The sequence below is a fragment of the Quercus robur genome, chromosome 2 (genome assembly GCF_932294415.1).
Source record: "Quercus robur chromosome 2, dhQueRobu3.1, whole genome shotgun sequence".
Lineage (NCBI taxonomy): Eukaryota > Viridiplantae > Streptophyta > Magnoliopsida > Fagales > Fagaceae > Quercus > Quercus robur.
In genome coordinates this window covers 66,458,083-66,473,095 of record NC_065535.1, presented here as the reverse complement: position 1 = coordinate 66,473,095, position 15,013 = coordinate 66,458,083, and the positions used below count along the sequence as shown (strand labels likewise).

Sequence of the window (15,013 nt, the reverse complement as noted above, 5' to 3'; positions counted from 1 at the left end):
AACCTTAGGCCAACTAAACTCAATTACTGAACCTTCATCATCCTTTTACTGCAATGGCAAATGTAATTTGTTGGCTTACTAGTGTTGTAAATGGGCTTTGCAGAATGTCTTGCTGCCTTTATTTTATTTTATTTTATTTTTTTGGGGTGAAATTTCCATTTAGCCAAAATAAATGATATAATAAACAAAAAACCAAAGAAAATATAGTTGAGATAGAAGAAAGACAAGTATGGTATATGCATAGTTCTCAAAATTCCGATTTGGATCTTACAATCTTATGATTTTACGATCTCACCTGCCCAAAATGATTCGGATCTTTCAAGATTTTTTACGATCGTTCAATATCAATAGGATCGTACCATTCTAACAATCCTGCCTTTTTGTAATTTTCTTTAACTTGACAAAAGGCTCAGTTGAACCCAAATGAAAAATAACATCCCAATAGAGTATCATGTTGTGAGGATTTTGGCTTCTTTAAATAATGCTTACAAATGAATGTAGTGATATATGATAATTACATCAAATGGATGCAATTTTTTTTGTTTTTTAATGAATGCATAATTTATGTGATTATTTAACATACCAATGTGTTTTTTTTTTTTTTCTTGAATAATGTAGGATCTTACAATTTACGATCCGATCCTACAATCCATGATCTCATCTACTTCACACAACCCTACATAGGATCTCGATTTTGACAACCTTGGGTATATGTGTTAGCTATGAAAACCTCTAGCCATAAAAAAATTATTGCATACTACACCACACCACACCACACCACACCACACCACATATCACTAAAATAAAGCTTAGCAAGTCACCACTATTGTTCTAGCCGTTTTACTTTTTAAATTAATTTTTGCAGTAATATTTTAGGGTAGTTGTTCTTTTGTGCAAGTAATATATAGGGTAGTTGAATTCCTATATATTGTTATTTTTTGGTCTAATGCCTTGTTGGAATTTAATAATTGATTTTATGCTCCTAATTTTCTTGTTACAAGACAAAACAAGGGGGTAAGGTTTGAGATGCTTTGGGACATGAGCATATACCTTAGCTTTATTCATTGTTTCATATTTCTGTTTGCCATGTTTAATCATCAAGTTGGATTGTTTCAGCTTTGGTTATGATTTCAACTAAGCACAGTGCATAGAATAGAATGCTGAAAACCAATATGTGGATACAATCTTATGATTGACTTTGACGACAAACATAGAGTGTTGACCTCAATCTTTATATTATTTTTCTATCAAATTTTGAATTAATGGATATCAAATTGATTCAAAGGATAGAATCACCTGTGATGAAATAAAAGATATGAAATTGAATTTTATGAATGCAATTGGTCCACACACACACACATATATATATATATATATATATATATATATATATATATTATTTTTATATAATAAAAAAATTCTGGATTCCAATTATAATAGTCAATAATAATTGAATTAGCATAAAAGCTAAGATCAACTGCACTAAATAATATTGATTGATGTCACACCTATCTATCAAACTACAATTATAACAATAATAGCAATTCATAGTAATTTTTTCATTTTTAGCAGTTCTATATATAAATGTATGTGACTTGTAATCTAATAACATTGCATAATCTCTTTCATTCATAAAAGAGAATAAGGATTTGAATCTCCTCTCCCATAAGTGTATTTATCGAATTAACTAAAAAATAATAATAATAATAAGTAAGAATTCTTAGCATCCACTTTAATCGAATAATAATAATTACATAAAAATATTACATTTTTCCTCTGAAAAAATAATTTATAGATGAGAGATAATTAGAGAAGCTTGAAATAAAATTTTCAAAATAAGAAGAAAAAGTCTAGCAAATCATGTGATAAAATGAGAACTGATACAAATAGAGAGCTATAATAGATAGAACAACAAAATATAGACATAATAAAAGTTAAGGTGTAAAGTGTAAACGGACAATCAAAATTATGTCTTAAAATATAGATGACACATGGATGATGCTCACCCACTTCTAGAACAAGAAAGTTTAATTAAACATAATTAAATATTTATCTTAAAGAAATTGAATAGTATTAATTACAAGAATGGGCCCAGACGATTTAATGAACTAATAATAGATGGCTTGATAAGTTGGCTTCATAGATAAATAAAAGATAGACTGGGGGGATATCAAAATCCGAGGATTTTTTTTTTTCCAAAAGTTGGGGGAGAAATCAAAATCTAAGTTATCCTTAACAGGAACATCGTTTAATGCCAATAAATCGCAAGACTCTTAATTTCGTAGTAATAGATTGTTTGTCAAGAATGTCAGAAAAAGAGAGGTCGCTATTCCATACATTTTTTATACAACACTGTATACATGTAATTTCGAAACGAAAATTTGGAACTAATTTGTTGTGGGGTCGATGCAACTATGATATTCAACTACTCACAACAATTACAATAGCTGAGAGTGACATAAGTTTTACTCTAGGAAAATAAAATGTAGGGATCGTGCCTTTTCTTTCCCCATCAGAACCAAAATAAAATACTCATGCGTTGAATAAATAGCATAGATAAGAGTTTAGCATGCATAATAGTACAAATTGACAAATAGTATGGATGGAGAATAATCTGCATTCCAATACAAGTATATCAGACAATGCATGCATACTCTATGAGAAAAGGAAATCAACAATACTCCACAAATAGTAGCAAGGGGGCATTTCTTTCATTGTCCTGCTCCCCAATATATTATTGAAGCTGAAGACTGGAGAACATTCCCCAACAGAATTACCTGATGAGCTGAATACTCCCATGAAATTCAAAGTGTTCATGAGGCCTCATTTTCCAAAAGGGCATCAAGTGCCCCTTGAAACAACATATCATTGCAATACATGTTGGTTTCATTGGCATCAGGAACAAAAACTAGACCTGCAGACTTGTCCCTCACTCCCTGGGAGCATGAGTACTGAGCCACTCCGGTTAATTGCTGTCCGGAATCTAATGATTGAATTGGATGGCTCACACTGGACTGGACCAATTGGCTCAAACCAATTGCTGAAGTTTGAGACGTTGGAGGTGATGACAGAAGATAGAGAGCACAACCCAAGTCAATGGATTGTGTCATGCCACTGGATGACATATTATTGTTGCCCCTTCCACTTTCTGATGAAGCAATGCTATTGGGAAGTGATTGGTAGAAGGAAGCTTTAGGGACTGCTTGAGTGCCTAGCTTAGTGCCATTTTCCTGTGAGAATGAGAACAGTTTATTTTCCTCATTGTAAATGAAGGCAAAGGAATTTGGAGATCTTTTTCTGTCAGTAATATGCAATCGTTGCTGACTATTATAGATCTTTGATTCTGCTTCACTTCTGGGAATTCCAGGCCAGGTACTTCTCATAGTAGTAGTTCCACTAGCATATATGTGTGGACTACAGAATTGCAAGATTCTAGTACCTGATTTATAGAAAGACCTATCAATTCCAAAAGCATCGTACCCAAGTAGAAAACAAGAAATTAAGAACTGTAGAATTAGATGCCATCTTGAATTTTCATTAAGACCAAATCAGTAACCAGCAATTCCAAAGTTTGTCCATCCAAGATCATCGGAGGAACTTGGGAATACCATAAGTTAAAAGTACCATGAAAAATTGGTGAGCAACTTCAACTTAAAACTAAGCAGAACCTTAAAAATAGACATGGTAGAAATAAATGGACACCCTAGGCAGGCCAAATCAATCGCTGACTTTTATAGGTGATTCAATGAACTGCAGAAGCTTCTGAGAAAGCTCAGCAATTTGCTTATACTAATGGTGTGTGAGAACAAGAAGTGTAATACAGTAATGTATAGTTCAATTTCATCCTCGGCTTCAGACTAAATAGCAAGCAAAATAACCCAATTCAAATCACAATTAGAGACAACAAGCAAATAGTCTTCTTAGAACTTGGACAAGAATCCAAAACCTTTATAATTGGACAGAAATTTCTCAGAACTCAGGTAAAGGGATTCTGATTGAGATTTTCTTCGACGCATGTTGTGTCCATCAAGACGTTTCCTGCAGCTTCTCTTGACCTCATCAAACTCCCCCAAAGAATGGAATCTACAATACTTAAAAACATAAACCATATGAACCTTGAAAAGAAAATTATACAACAATCAAGAAAAAAAAACTACACAGCCAACATTAGAATTGAAACAAATTCCTTGTCCATCAAAACCATGTTGTTGATTTCATACGTATACCTGCTGCATTGTTGGCAGAACCTCTGCTCTTTGCCCCCTACAATCACAGCTGGGGTCTTAGAGTGGCGCTCGCAAACCCTGTGGCGCCGATGATAGTCCCTGCAGTTACTGAGGTCTGACTTGCATCCATCAACTAAACATGAAACAGATTGTGTTCCACCGAGCACACGAGCCCTTTTTGACGACCCTGAAGGTGATGACACCATTGTTGAAGCCCCCAAGTCCTTCAACCCAGCTGCAGATCTCTCTTCCAAATCAGATATTCTACCAAGCTTCAAGTCGACCATAAGTCCTCCTCCTCTATTCTTCTGCCCTGCCAAGCTACTGGAATCAACCAGGCTAGCAAGGCTGCTGTCCTCTTTTGGCTCCAACTCAATTGAATCCCAAGGAAATTCCTTCCAATCCCAGTCCATAGCAAGCAAGTAAACCTCTTTCACAACTTATTCACCTTAAAAACAATAACACAAAAGTGAATACTTCAAGCAGAATGAAAATGAAAGAATATAGAATCAATGCCTTTTTTTTTTTTTGTCTGTTTTGTCAAAAGAGAATGAACAGAAATGAGTGATTCATAGAAGCCAAAAGGCAAAACATCAAGAACAGTGAATTAGAGTTTCTTGAAACTTATGATGGGGCAACAAAGATAGTCAAATTGAAGAAAAGCTGTAAAAGAGAACAAAAAGAATAAAAATTCAACCTTTTTTCTTGTTTGGAGTCTTGGAGATACATATCTGATATGCCATATATAGAGGGAGCAGTGTACTTAATTTTTCAATAAAAACTGACAGAAGAACTTCCAAGAATATGGATTAAAAAACATGCAATATCCTTGTTCCGTCCGGCAGAAGGCAAAGACAAAGGATTCATTCAGGGGTCAATTTGGAATTATTGAGGAGCTCAACAAATCCAGCTTGATGAGCTATAGGGACAGAAAGAAAGACAGAATACACTAAACATTATTATAATATAAAGGGAGCTGAGAATTACTGCAAGAAAGTCCCATCATCTAAGTGCCAATAAGTATAGAAGCACCCTATTTTTTACATTATTTTTTTTCTTCCGTAACCGCTGACATAGTTTGATGTAATTGGTGCAAAATAAAAGTGGAACCAGTAGTCTAGAAGAAAATGATGTTTCTCCAACTAAAATAAGCCATGTCAGCTGAGGAAAGTTGTAAAAAATGTTATCCTTAAAGCATTATTCTTTTTGAGTATAATTGGTATTGTTAGATTTGTTTTCTCACTTCTGTTGTGTCTCTGTTGGTGCCGTTCTCAATGCCTGGTTGAAATTTTTTATCAGGTGGACTGTTGGTGTGGAAACTAAATAACTTGAATATTAAAATGTGAAAGTGAAAGGAAAAATAACAAGATAGAAGCCCATGGCAAAGTTGCTTACAACTTTGTAATCTATTAGTAGACAATAAAATATGTGAGAGAGAGAGAGTAGAAAAAAAAAGTACAAAACAGAATAAGGAAGCTCCAAAAGGGAGCCAGGCAAGCACAAGGTTATCTGTATGGAGTAGTTTTTTTTTTTTTTTTTTTTTAAATGAGTGTATAGAAACGACTATCTTAGTTATTTTTTTGGTGGGTGTAAAACAGTTTCAGTTTGTATGCAACAAGTATAACCTCTATATATATATATATATATATATATATATTGTGCAATCGATGACAAAGGTTCCATTTTGTTTCCAAAGCAGTATGATATATCCCAGTACAGTAATGGTATTGAAAAATCTTCGTACGAGTAGTTGTTATTGCTCGGGGAAAAAATATATTAGAATTCGATCAAAGTGATGGAAGCCATTCTCTCGTGTTTCTTGGACAACCCATTCCTTTCGTGTTATGTAAAATTGTGAGTCCCCCCAGGTTAGTAGCAGAATTTTGTTTTTAAGGGTTTTTTTTTTGGGGGTCAATAATTAATAATAGTTGTGAGAAAATGAAATTGTTTGGTCCCCATCTTTTGGCATAAACATATTTTCTTTCTAATGTCATTTTTCACTGAAACAGACAGCATCATTATCTTTCTTATCAATTAAGGATCCACTCTAATTTTTTTAGTAGTTGAATCTCTCTTTCTCTGTAGACTTGCTGACCTTGCCAATGTGTCATACCAAACTTAGGTGACTTTTACTATTTTGGTTAAAAACTTTTGACAAGATTCCCACCGTGAAAGCTTAATTTGGTGCGGAGACCATTGCTAAAGCTACAAATTAGTTGCATCTTGATGCTTCAAGTAGCCTTTCATGGGTTACATCAATCTGTGGAAGCAATTATATCAGTTAGCTAGCTAGGATAAGATAAATAATGTGATTAAACCTTTACTTTTATTTATATTGGTAAGATTTGGACTTTAACCATCTCACTCCCTTGCCTCTCTAGCCTAAGCCCAAGTAGGAGGGCTACTAGCCTAATACCAATTATCTTATTCGTGTTGGTCAGTATTCAATTGTACAAGTATTTTTTTTTCTCCTTAAATTAAAAAAGGGTTCACAAGTGTAGTTACTATCTCAACACCACTTAAACTTCTCACATTATATTCTGACATGAAACCACCTAGTGAGACTATCACTACTCGAACCCATAATTTCTAAACTCGTAAATGTAATTGGTCACGAGAACTTCCTACTACTAGGCGAACTCTCCAAGTGGTATTAGGCTAGTGTTTAATCCTTAAAAAGCTATCTTTGCCTAATTTAAAAGCCACTGGTCTACTTTCCTCAATTTTCTTTGCACCAACGCCATGCATATGCACAGAGAATGTCTTATTCCTTCATATTCATATTATGTGGATAATCTAGTCAGTCTATAATCATTTGTCGGCAATAGCTTTCTTATTAGGCTGTGCAGGACACGCGTTCACATTTACTCGCGCACATAATCCTTTTGATAGATAAAAAAGGAAAATTCAGCAAATATTCACTCCATAAAAAAAAAAAATAATAATAAAAAAAAAGGTGGCTTTTTTTTAATCTTTTTTAATTCTTATAACTTCTAAGCAAAGTGGGTTGGGTATATATAGAATCTTCATACATCATGCCACTTTTTCTTCTCTCTTTTATTTATTATTATTTTTTTTTTAAGTTTCTTTTTCCTCTTTAGCATGTATCATGGATGAGTCATAAAAACAACTTCATGATGCTTATATAAGCATGGTAGACTTCTAAAACATAATTCTCTATCAATAAGATATAGAATATACCTCTTTGCTTTGGTGTCCAATACATTGCTCTATGATCATTGGGACTTATAAGATATTGGAGATGTCTCTTTGCTTGTAAGGGAATATCAAGCATTAGCATTTATGTTCTAGATATACTAGGTCTCAGTTAGTTCAATTGGTAAAGTCTCATGATAGTTGAATAAGAGATCTGAGATTTAATCCTCCATCTACACCAAAAACCTATTAGTGACTTGGTCTGATGATAAAGGGTTATCATTAGGAGTGAATGTTATAGATTGAAACTCTCTAAAAAAATGTTCAATGCATAAAAAATTACATAAATGAGGTTCTCTTTCAAGGATTTATTAAAGAGCTAAGCCTGATGACCTAATAATGTTAAATAAAGAAATTAAGAACCTAATAACTTTTGTAAAACTAGCAACGTTTATTCTCTTAATATCTGGGTGGTAAGAGCACCTGAAAGTTCAATTGACTTATACATGGTGGTGTTTCTTCCAATTCCAAATACTTGCCTACTTGGTCTTTACATACATATATGTCGCCATACACCAATGAAGATATATAGTTTTATATACATTAGGGATAAGCACAACGCACACACATTATATATATATGTAAAATACTTAAGACCAATATGTACAATAAAAAATATTGCTCACATGAATATTAAGCGTTAATTTAATGTTAGAATACCCATAAAAACCAAATCAAAAAAAGAATACCCATAAAAAAAAATAAAAAGATAGCATATCTATTATATTATGTTTATTTGTTAGGTTTTCCTCTTCTTCTTTTTTTTCCTTTTTTAGAGAGTTAGGTTTGTTTAATTTAAATAAGTGGTGTTGTAATTTTTTTCATATTCAAGATTCCACTTAAAATTCTCATATAATGATTTTAAAAAGTGAGTTTCAGTTAGTTCAATTGATCCTATAAATTGAAATTCTATCATACTTTTTTTTTTTTTTTTAATGCAAGTAAAGTTATGTCATAGTTTCAGGATTTTGGCTAGTCCAACAGATTGGGAAACTTGTGGGGTCAAATTTCAATAGAACAAAGCACAAACTTATGCACATTTTATGAAAAATAATAAGTTACTACATAAATAATTTATGGTCCCAAAACTTTTGAAAGGTAAAAATGATTTTATAATTTTTTTTTCTTGGATTAAAACTTTTGCTTTATTTTTCCCCTTTTTTTCTATCCTCATTTTTTCTTATATAGCTTTTGAACCCCCTAAGGAGAAATATTTTATTTATATTTTTTCCAATGAAATTTTTATATATGTAATAACATAAAATAAAAGAGAAAAAAATTTAAAAATAAAAAACATATGGGGTAGGTGGAGCAATTGCCCCCCGCAACCCCTGCCTTTGCCATTGCGTCTAAACACATGAATCTAGATCATTTTTTCCTCAACCCATCCAGTTTTTCTCCTTTTTTTTCACTTTTTTTTTTTTTTTTGGTTGGTGATGGGGTAAGAAATCGCGGAACATTGGGCCTGACGGATTCGGACTCATGGGCCAATATTAAGCGTGGGCCGAGGACTTAGCGACACTTAAAATACTTGGTGTACACGTTTGGAATCCGAGGGAACCCTAGGAAAATCAGGATGTTCGCACAAAGAGAATTCTAGAAGATCCGCCTTAGTGAAAAACCCACTCTACAAGGAAATACTTGTCCATCACGCTTGGGATTGTTAGAGGAAGAGTCCCATAAGGAAAAGACTTCTAGTCCAAGGAAGGGAAGCCGATTTTCTTCTACTATAAAAGCTTCAATACCCTCGCAAATCAAGGTACGCATAATTTACCCTCTCTAGCACTCTAGAGTTGTGAGAATAGTTCTAACTTGACCTTCGGAGAGTATTTGGCCGGCACCACACTGGTGCTCTCTAAGGTTTTCTTTCGATTGTTTTTGTTGTGCAGGTTCGCTTCGAGTCGTGAGTGCTGTGTGACCTATTGGTGATATTTTCGGCATCATCAGTTGGCGCCGTCTGTGGGAAACGTAGCACATTATCGCTTCCTGGACAAAAGAGTTACATGGTACTCACTCGCTCAATGGCGACCACTAACGACGTTCAAGAAGAAGAAGCCCCTACAACTGCTCTTGAGAGACAGGTCAGGACGCTCGCCACAGCCGTGGAGCGCCTCACCAAACAAAACCACGACCTAGAAGAGCAGCTGAACCAGAAAAATGCGGCTCCCAATAACCAATAAGCAAATCAAGAAGGGACCAGCGCTGAAAGGAAGAATCATGAAGGACCACAGGCTAGCAACGCCCCAAGCAGACCAGAGCGACGGGACACTAGCATTCCTTCTCTGGCAGATACGGCTCTGCCACCCATCATCGCGGAGATACTGGCGATGAAGGAACAGATGGAAGTGATGATGAACGCTTTCAAGGGATGAGTGTCCAGTGATCTTGACGACCTTGTCAACCGGACTGACTCGCCATTTACGACAACCGTCAACTCCTTCCCCCTGCCAAGTAAGTTCCGCATGCCAAATATGGATAGTTATGACAGGGTCAAGGACCCTCTAGATCACCTAGAGACCTTCAAGACCCTGATGCACCTTCAGGGAGTGGCAGACATGATTATGTGCAGGGCCTTTCCTACAACCCTAAAGGGCGCAGCAAGGATTTGGTTCAGCCGGCTAGCACCCAACTCTATCAGCACCTTCAAGGAGCTAAGCGCTCAATTTACTACGCACTTCATTGGAGGACATCGGTATAAGAAGTCCACAGCTTGTTTAATGAATATCAAGCAGCGAGAGGAGGAGACATTAAGGGCCTACATATCACGCTTCAATAAAGAGGCGCTCTCGATCGACGAAGCCGACGACAAGATACTAGTAGCAGCATGCACGAATGGGCTAAAGGGGGGTAAGGTTTTGTTCTCCCTATACAAAAACGACCCAAAGACCATGTCAGAGGTGCTTTACAGGGCCACCAAATATATGAACGCTGAAGACGCGCTATTAGCCCGAGAAGATAGGCCCAAGAAAAGAGACAAGCAAGAAGACCCCCGACAGGACCAGGGGCGAAAGAAAGGCAGGATGGGAGACCGAAGGGAGGAGAGACACCCTAAACCCATGGGCGGAAGGTTTATAAGTTTCACCCCGTTAACCGCCCCGATAGACCAAGTCCTAATGCAGATTAAAGACGAAGGGGCCCTGACGTTTCCGGGAAAGCTGAAGAGTGATCCCAACAAACGATCCAGGGACAAATATTGCCGCTTCTACCGTGACCATGGTCACGACACAGCCGATTGCTACGACTTGAAGCAGGAAATTGAAGCCCTTATCCAACAATGAAAGCTACAAAAGTTCGTCAGCAATGAGAGAACGGATCCACCCCCACAAGAACAACACCCCCGGCGAGAGAACGAGCAACTAAGACCTCCCATAGGAGACATAAGGATGATAATTGGAGGAACAGTTGCAGCTGGGTCTTCAAAAAAGGCTTGCAAAACGTACCTCCGGATGGTGCAGAGCGTCCAGTTGACGGGCACCGTACCGAAGATAGCAAGGAGAGAAGGCCCCATTATCGAGTTCTTAGAAGAAGATGCACGACGCCTACACCATCCACACGATGATGCCCTCGTCGTCAGCATACGGGTAGGAGACTACAACATGCACCGGGCGTTGGTCGACAACGGCAGCTCAGTCGATATCTTGTACTATCCGGCGTTCCAGCAAATGAGGATTGACAAGGAGCGATTGATGCCGACGAACGCCCCGCTCGTTGGTTTCGGAGGGATCCGGGTATTCCCTTTGGGCGCAGTCTCGTTACTAGTGACGGTAGGCGATTATCCCCAGCAAATCACCAGGGACGTAACCTTCCTGGTGGTCGATTGCTCGTCCGCTTACAATGCTATCCTCGGACGACCCACGCTCAACTCGTGGAAGGCGGTGACATCAACTTACCACCTAATGATCAAATTTCCTACGGATTATGGAGCAGGAGAGCTCCGCGGAAGTCAAATGGCCGCACGGGAATGCTATGTGGCTATGATGGAGATGGAAGACCAAATCCAGGCCTTGAACATAGAAGAGCACCGAACGGGGGCAGAACCAACAGAGAAGCTAGAGGAGATAACTCTTGACAGCTCCAATCCGGACCGAACAACCAAGATCAGAACGCTCGCCAAACCCGCAATCCGCCAAGAGCTCATAACTTTCTTAAAGAGCAATCAAAATGTGTTCGCCTGGAGTCATGACGACATGCCAGGAATCGATCCCTCGGTCATGGTACATGAATTGAATGTATTGCCCTCCTTTCCACCCGTCCGACAGAAGAAGAGAGTGTTTACCCCGGAACGAGACCAAGCAATAGCGGAAGAAGTCCGCAAACTACAAGAGGCAAGCTTCATTAGGGAAGTCTACTATCCCGATTGGTTAGCGAATGTAGTAATGGTTAAAAAAGCGAACGGCAAGTGGCGGATGTGCATGGACTTCACCGATCTTAACAAGGCGTGTCCCAAAGATAGCTATCCCCTTCCAAGGGTCGACGTCCTAGTAGACTCGACGGCCCAACACCAGTTACTGAGCTTCATGGACGCTTTCTCAGGTTATAACCAGATCCGCATGCACGAGGCCGATCAGGAGAAGACTTCGTTTGTGACCAGTCAAGGCCTCTTCTGCTACAAGGTAATGCCATTTGGCCTAAAAAATGCGGGAGCGACATACCAAAGGCTAATGAACAAGATGTTCGCGCAGCAAATCGGGAGGAATGTCCAGGTCTTCGTCGATGACATGCTAGTGAAGAGCCGGAATGAGGAAGACCACCTGGAAGATCTTAGGGAAACATTCGGCACGCTTCGATCCTATAACATGAAGTTCAATCCGGGAAAGTGCGCATTCGGCGTAACAGCAGGAAAATTCCTGGGATTCATGGTATCTCAAAGGGGGATTAAGGCTAATCCAGACAAAATCCGAGCCATAATAGAGATGGCACCCCCGAGAAATGTGAAGGAAGTACAAAGCCTTAACGGAAAGATAGCGACATTAAATAGATTCGTGTCGAGAGCCACGGATAAGTGTTTGCCCTTCTTCCACACGTTAAAGAAGTCTTTCAAGTGGACAGACGAGTGTCAGCGAGCATTCGAAGAGTTAAAAGCCTATCTATCCTCACCACCTCTACTGAGTCCCTCGTAACCAGGTGAAGAACTCTTCCTCTACTTGGCTGTCTCCCTTGTCGCAGTCAGCGCGGCCTTAATCAAAGAAGATGACAGGGTACAGAAGCCTGTATACTACGCCAGCCGGGTGCTCCGCGGTGCCGAAGAAAGATACCCACCTATGGAGAAGCTCGCTTTTGCGTTAGTCACGACGGCTCGCAAGCTCAAGCCCTACTTTCAAGCCCATACCGTGAACGTAATGACCGACAAGCCCTTGCGAAGGGCATTGAGCAATCCTGAAGCTGCGGGTCGACTGATGCTGTAGGAGATAGAGTTGACCGAATTTGATATCAAATACCGCCCACGTGCAGCCATTAAAGGACAGATCGTAGCCGACTTCATAGCAGAATTTACTCATGACGTAGACAAGGGGGCAGAAGAGTCCCCTCAGTGGAGCATATATACCGACGGATCATCCAATAGGCGAGCCGGGGGAGCCGGCATCGTATTGCTGTCACCTGAAGGAGACAGGATTGAATGTATGGTCCGTCTAGACTTCCCCACCACCAACAATGAAGCGGAATACGAAGTAGTGGTAGCAGGCCTTGACCTAGCCAAAGCCGCAAGAGCCAAGAGCGTAATCATTTACTGCGACTCTCAGGTCGTAACCAATCATGTGAACGGAGATTATGAATGCAAGGGGGAAAGGATGAAGAGATATCTTGATCAAGTAAGGGTGAGAATCAACGACCTAGAAGCCAAGGTCATCCAAATTCCCAGGGAAGAAAATGAGCTCGCCGACCGGTTGGTCAAAACCGCTTCAGTAGATCATATGATAACACCGGGTAATGTACTTTCTTTTGTTCAACTTTCTCTACTAATAGACCCCGGCAACATGCAGGAGATATGCTCCGAAAGTAATTGGACCACACCGATAATTTCATACTTGAAGAACGGGTTACTGCCGGACGAGAAGGAGGCGGCAAGGAAACTAAAGGTCCAGGCGGCGAGGTTCGTCTTGATAAAAGACATCCTGTACAAGAGAGGTTTCTCCCATCCATATCTAAGATGCCTGGGAGCTGAAGAGGCAGACTATGTAATGAGGGAAGTACACGAAGGGATATGCGGGAACCATTCTGGATCGAGGTCGTTGGTGCACAAACTAGTACGAGCTAGGTATTACTGGCCAACCATGCAGAAGGATGCCGAGTCTTACGTTAAGAGCTGCGACAAATGCCAGAGATTCAGCAATATTATTAGACAGCCAACCGAGGAGCTGACCCCGATGACGGCTCCATGGCCGTTCGCTCAGTGGGGACTAGACATTATGGGACCTTTCCCAACGGCGATACGACAGCTGAAGTTCTTGGTAGTGGGTATTGACTACTTTACAAAATGGGTAGAGGCGGAAGCTTTGGCCACCATCACGGAGAAGAACATTAGAAGTTTTGTCTGGAGGTGCATCATATGCAGGTTTGGTATTCCTAGAGTCCTTGTCTCAGATAACGGGAGGCAATTTGACAATGACTACTTCCGGGAGTTTTGCTCCCAGCTAGGAATAAAAAACCACTACTCGTCACCCGCCCATCCTCAAGCTAATGGCCAAGTTGAAGTCACGAACTGATCCCTGCTTAAAATTATCAAGACTCGGCTCGAGGGGGCAAAGAGCATATGGCCTGAAGAATTGCCAAGCATACTATGGGCATACAGGACAACGGCGAAGACCCCAACTGGAGAGACGCCATTCCGACTAACGTACAGGAGCGAGGCGGTCATCCCGGCTGAAGTTGGGCTCACAAATTACAGGATTCACAACCATGACGAGAGCAGGAATGACGAAACAATGCGGCTACAGTTGGACCTGATAGACGAGGTTAGGTCAGCGGCGGAGCAAAGGCTCGCTAGATACCAGGATCGCATGGCCAGACACTACAACTCTCGGGTCCGACACAGAGACTTCCAAGTAGGAGATCTCGTACTCAGGAAAGTCATGGGAGCAGCTAGAGACCCTACACAGGGAAAGCTCGGCCCCAATTAGGAAGGACCTTACCGAGTTACGTCATGGCAAAGGAAAGGAACCTACCACCTGGAGACGACAGACGGAAAGAAGCTGCCTCATCCATGGAACGCCGAGCACTTAAGAAAGTACTACCAGTGATGGTAACACGGCGAACAGCAACGGGCCCCTGATTGACCAGTTTATTTTAAGTTTTTTAATTGTTAGTTTTTCTTCAACTATTTTTTGCTACAATCTAGTAGTGCCTTTTTAAAGCCCAAGGGGGCAGGCACTTTTCCCTTACGCATTTCTATTTAGAATAATAATCAGATACAATTTTGATTTTCTACATGGATTTGTTATTATTATAGTCCACAAGATGGACGGATCATCCTACAAGGGTGACGAATGTAGTCCAAAATGGACGGTTATAAAACACGACCATAAAATGGACGGACCATCCCACGAGGATGACGATTGGAAGTCCAAAATGGA

General features: G+C 39.5%; 1 protein-coding gene across 1 annotated transcript; it reads right to left on the bottom strand.

Moving 5' to 3' along the window:
- Window positions 1-2,514: 2,514 nt before the first annotated feature.
- Window positions 2,515-5,201, bottom strand: LOC126714579 (squamosa promoter-binding-like protein 16). Its single transcript, XM_050414788.1, has 4 exons — window positions 4,924-5,201; window positions 4,227-4,674; window positions 3,947-4,083; window positions 2,515-3,439 (listed from the first exon to the last, which is right to left on the bottom strand). The coding sequence occupies exons 2-4, from the start codon at window positions 4,637-4,639 to the stop codon at window positions 2,814-2,816; spliced, it is 1,176 nt and encodes a 391-aa protein (XP_050270745.1). The 5' UTR covers window positions 4,640-4,674; window positions 4,924-5,201; the 3' UTR covers window positions 2,515-2,813.
- Window positions 5,202-15,013: the final 9,812 nt, after the last annotated feature.

Coding starts and splice junctions, on each gene's coding strand:
- LOC126714579 (XM_050414788.1), bottom strand. CDS start 4,639: ATGGACTGGGATTGGAAGGAATTTCCTTGGGATTCAATTGAGTTGGAG. Junction 4,084..4,226: donor TTCTGCCAACAATGCAGCAG/GTATACGTATGA, acceptor TAAGTATTGTAG/ATTCCATTCTTTGGGGGAGT. Junction 3,440..3,946: donor ATTTCTGTCCAATTATAAAG/GTTTTGGATTCT, acceptor TCTATAAATCAG/GTACTAGAATCTTGCAATTC.